Source organism: Penaeus vannamei, chromosome 29 (assembly GCF_042767895.1).
Source record: "Penaeus vannamei isolate JL-2024 chromosome 29, ASM4276789v1, whole genome shotgun sequence".
In the NCBI taxonomy this organism is placed as follows: domain Eukaryota; kingdom Metazoa; phylum Arthropoda; class Malacostraca; order Decapoda; family Penaeidae; genus Penaeus; species Penaeus vannamei.
The window spans coordinates 29,682,157-29,684,521 of record NC_091577.1 but is presented as its reverse complement, the minus strand read 5'-3'; the positions used below and the strand labels follow the sequence as shown (position 1 = coordinate 29,684,521).

Below are 2,365 nucleotides of genomic sequence, written 5' to 3'. Positions count from 1 at the left end.
ATCTGTTGAGTTTTCTGAATATTAATAACTTCAACATTCAATCAATGGCAAAAAAAAAGGTATTTTATGAGGTAGAAAATATGATTATTGCTTTGACACATATCAAGAATAAAAGTTTGATACTATTTTTTCATTGTCCGCATCTTTTGCTTATTTTCGAATGTTTGATGTACAGTTGCCGCTAGCTGTTATTATTTTATTTTATAATTTATCACAACTTCATGACATCTTAATAATAAATCGTTCATGGAATGTATACTATTAAGATACAGTGTGTCGCCTTTACAAATCATTCTTTAAATAGCAAGGATAAAAATAAAATAAAATTATACAAAAGTAAGGCCGTTGCCAACATCTTTGTTTACAATATCGTCCGTCCGCGTTTGAAAATCAGCAGAGCGCCAAGGAAACAACACCAAAAAAACAAGATATTGAGCCAAACTGAGCCATTTTCCACCAAAATTTGCAACCTTTTTTATGAAAACAAGAAGAGAGGAAGGAGAAAAAACGCGACGAAGTGGATGAAATACTTTGCATGAGGAGAAAAGGGGTTGTAAATATGACGAGTGTTATAGGAACAAAGTTTTCTCTTTCTTCTTTCTACGGGAAGGAGGAAAAGGTAAGACTGTAATAAAAAAAACAAATTTGAAGTTATGTGGTAAATCTTACTAAAATGGCCGTGCCGTTGATAGTAATAACAAGTATAAATACGAAGAGCTACCAGTTGTGGAATCCATACTCGGTCTGACAATAAATCTTATTCTCTTATTTTTGAATTTAAATGACCGGTGTTAGGCATACGGCAGCCGTATCCGAGTTCTCGCGATTAGGCGTACAGCACACATACGAATATGTGCTTATAAGCATTATTTTTGGATAATAAGCACCAACCCAACCCAACCAACACTAATCTAATTGTTTTGTGTTGAAACCACTGCCACCTTGTTTGTTTCACCATGCATCGGCAGAACACTAATTGGGGGGTTTTCTGCTATACTCGTAAGCAGTTTCAATTTTTTCAAAATAAGACTTGGAATATGTAGAAAAAAGTCATAGCAAAAATGGAGATTAAAAGCACAATAGTTGAAACAGATGGTAATTTAACAGAATATCTTTGTATAATCCATCCAAACTTACTACTGGTACGGCAGCCGTACCCCAACTGGTGTTATTTGTACGGCCATATCCTGCACATGCGCGTTTGAAATTGTATTACTGCCCACAAACAATATGGCGGCGGTGACACAAGAAGATGATGGTAGACTAGGTTAGGTATAAAACCACAAAAATGCGTAAAATTGGCTAATGAATTTCTACAGATGTGCCCGCCTTCTTTTAAATTCTACAGAATGATGCACCAAAATTTTAAAAGTTTAATGGAATTCCAACCCAATCTTTTGGTAAAATCTAAGGGAATTCACACCATCCAAATCCCCAGTGGTATTCATACAATACATCCTGACCAATAAATCAACCTAAGTTCACATCAGAAATTTTATTTAACAATGTACTTTGCTGTGACTAGGTGCTGAGGGGAGGATTGACTGGGGGCTCTGCCTTCCAACACCCCCCAGGAAACATTCTTTTCGCCTTGGTATGCACTGCAAGACAGAGCTGCATCCATACCATAAAAAATAACCATATAGAATAAACCTTTATATCTGGAAACACCAAACTTTCATTTGCTTCTTTCTGTTGTCTGGATTTCTTCATTTTTTTCACTTTTTGTAGGGGCATTTGGGGCACTTGATTGGCTTAGATATCAAACTGGGATGGTTACTAAAGTCCGTTCTTTGTTGCCACTGTATTACCCAGAATCAACACGACACTGAAAGTGAAACAATTTTCACCAGCTCTCTGTAACTAAATGGTCGCTGTCAGCCAGTCGAACCTTGCGCTGGCAAAAACACACATAGGGCAGATTATTGTAAAGCACTGTGTAAATAAATCATATGGATCTGAATCGAACACTGTCAACCATTACATGAAAATTCTTGTTTTGAAAGCCATTGCTGGTGTCTCAGTAACATTTGCCTTGATCCCAGTTTCTAGAATGACATAAAGTATACCATGAAGACTGCAGGGTAAGAACAGGGAAGAAGATATCCTATTCATAAAGTATGAAATTTAATCATACTAAAATAGCCATATTAAGCATACTGTTTATTTTAGTATCAACAGAGTGCTTGCTGTGTTTACTGACCATTTATTGTTGTTTTAATCCATGCTAAACATCTACAAGTGCTTGCCATAGCCTCCGTGCTATCAACATTGGCAATTGGACATGAAACTTCCACCCCATATATTCTGGCAATATACAGCTTGTAGATCAGTCTGGGGATTTGCCAACAAAGAAAGAATCAGT

The 2,365-nt window shown here is 36.4% G+C and overlaps 1 protein-coding gene across 3 annotated transcripts in view; it reads left to right on the top strand.

Annotated features, from left to right (window-relative positions):
- Positions 1 to 350: 350 nt before the first annotated feature.
- The window catches only part of LOC113808952 (microtubule-associated protein futsch), a 10,053-nt gene continuing 8,038 nt past the window's right edge, over positions 351 to 2,365 (top strand). For 2 of the 3 annotated variants that reach the window (XR_011399777.1, XM_070142664.1), the window contains exon 1: positions 351 to 619. Coding sequence is in view for 2 of the 3 variants with exons in the window: in XM_070142664.1 (XP_069998765.1) it covers positions 536 to 619 (84 nt within the window). In the remaining variant the exon portion in view is untranslated. The remainder of the gene's footprint in view (positions 620 to 2,365) is intronic. The other variant, XM_070142665.1, reaches the window with a different exon arrangement.